Source organism: Apis dorsata, unplaced genomic scaffold, assembly GCF_000469605.1.
Source record: "Apis dorsata unplaced genomic scaffold, Apis dorsata 1.3 scaffold_978, whole genome shotgun sequence".
In the NCBI taxonomy this organism is placed as follows: domain Eukaryota; kingdom Metazoa; phylum Arthropoda; class Insecta; order Hymenoptera; family Apidae; genus Apis; species Apis dorsata.
The window spans coordinates 141075-141898 of NW_006264081.1; the positions used below are offsets into that span (position 1 = coordinate 141075).

The 824-nt window shown below is 18.8% G+C and overlaps 1 protein-coding gene across 2 annotated transcripts in view; it reads right to left on the reverse strand.

The window, feature by feature from the left end:
* LOC102676751 (mitogen-activated protein kinase kinase kinase 7-like) overlaps positions 1–824 on the reverse strand; it is an 11536-nt gene that overhangs the window by 9125 nt on the left and 1587 nt on the right. For both annotated transcript variants that reach the window (XM_006623902.2, XM_006623901.2), the window contains exons 2-3: positions 387–612; positions 1–108 (exon numbers count right to left, since the gene is read on the reverse strand). In XM_006623902.2, coding sequence (XP_006623965.1) covers positions 1–108; positions 387–612 — 334 coding nt within the window. The remainder of the gene's footprint in view (positions 109–386; positions 613–824) is intronic.

The following is an 824-nucleotide window of genomic DNA, read 5'->3' on the forward strand; positions in this document are numbered from 1 at the left end:
AAGGTTTTGGTTTCATACTGTGAAGATATGCAACACCACGTGCACATTGCAAAGCCCAACTCATTGCATGACCTGCAGTATATTGTGGTTGAGGATTACAATGTAAAACTATAACATATGAATAAATAATATTATTATTTACAACTTATAATGAAGATAAATATAATTATTATATAGATATGAATATGAATATATATAATTATTATAATTAATGATATGGAATAAAAAAGAATTTTATTTATATCTTTTTATAAAATAATGAAATCTTTTATATATTAAAAAATAAAATAAAAAGAAATCTAATAATAAGATAAAAAGAAATCTAAAAATATTTTGTTAAGAAATTAGGAAATTAAAATTTTCTGAAATTAAAAAAAAATTAATACCATTATATAAAGAACCGCCTTCTGCATATTCCATAACTAGACAAACTGGATTTTTTGTACATGCACCATAAAGTTTTACAATATTGGGATGTATAACTCTAGATAATTGTCTAACTTCTATAGTAAAGGCTTTTTTTTCACCTTCTGAATTTATATATTTTATAGCAACATATTGACCTTTCCATTTTCCTTTCCATACTACTCCAAAAGAACCTTTTCCCACTACCTTTAGGAATAAATAATAGATTTATTGATTTAATAATTATTAATATTAATTTAAATTTATAATATTTGATAATTATTATTGTATATTATTGTATATTTTATAGAATTTATTATTAATTATAATATAAAATATAGTATAATATAGTATAATATAAAAATATTAACATTATTATTAATTTATTGTTTTTTTATATTTTTAAATAAATAATTTTT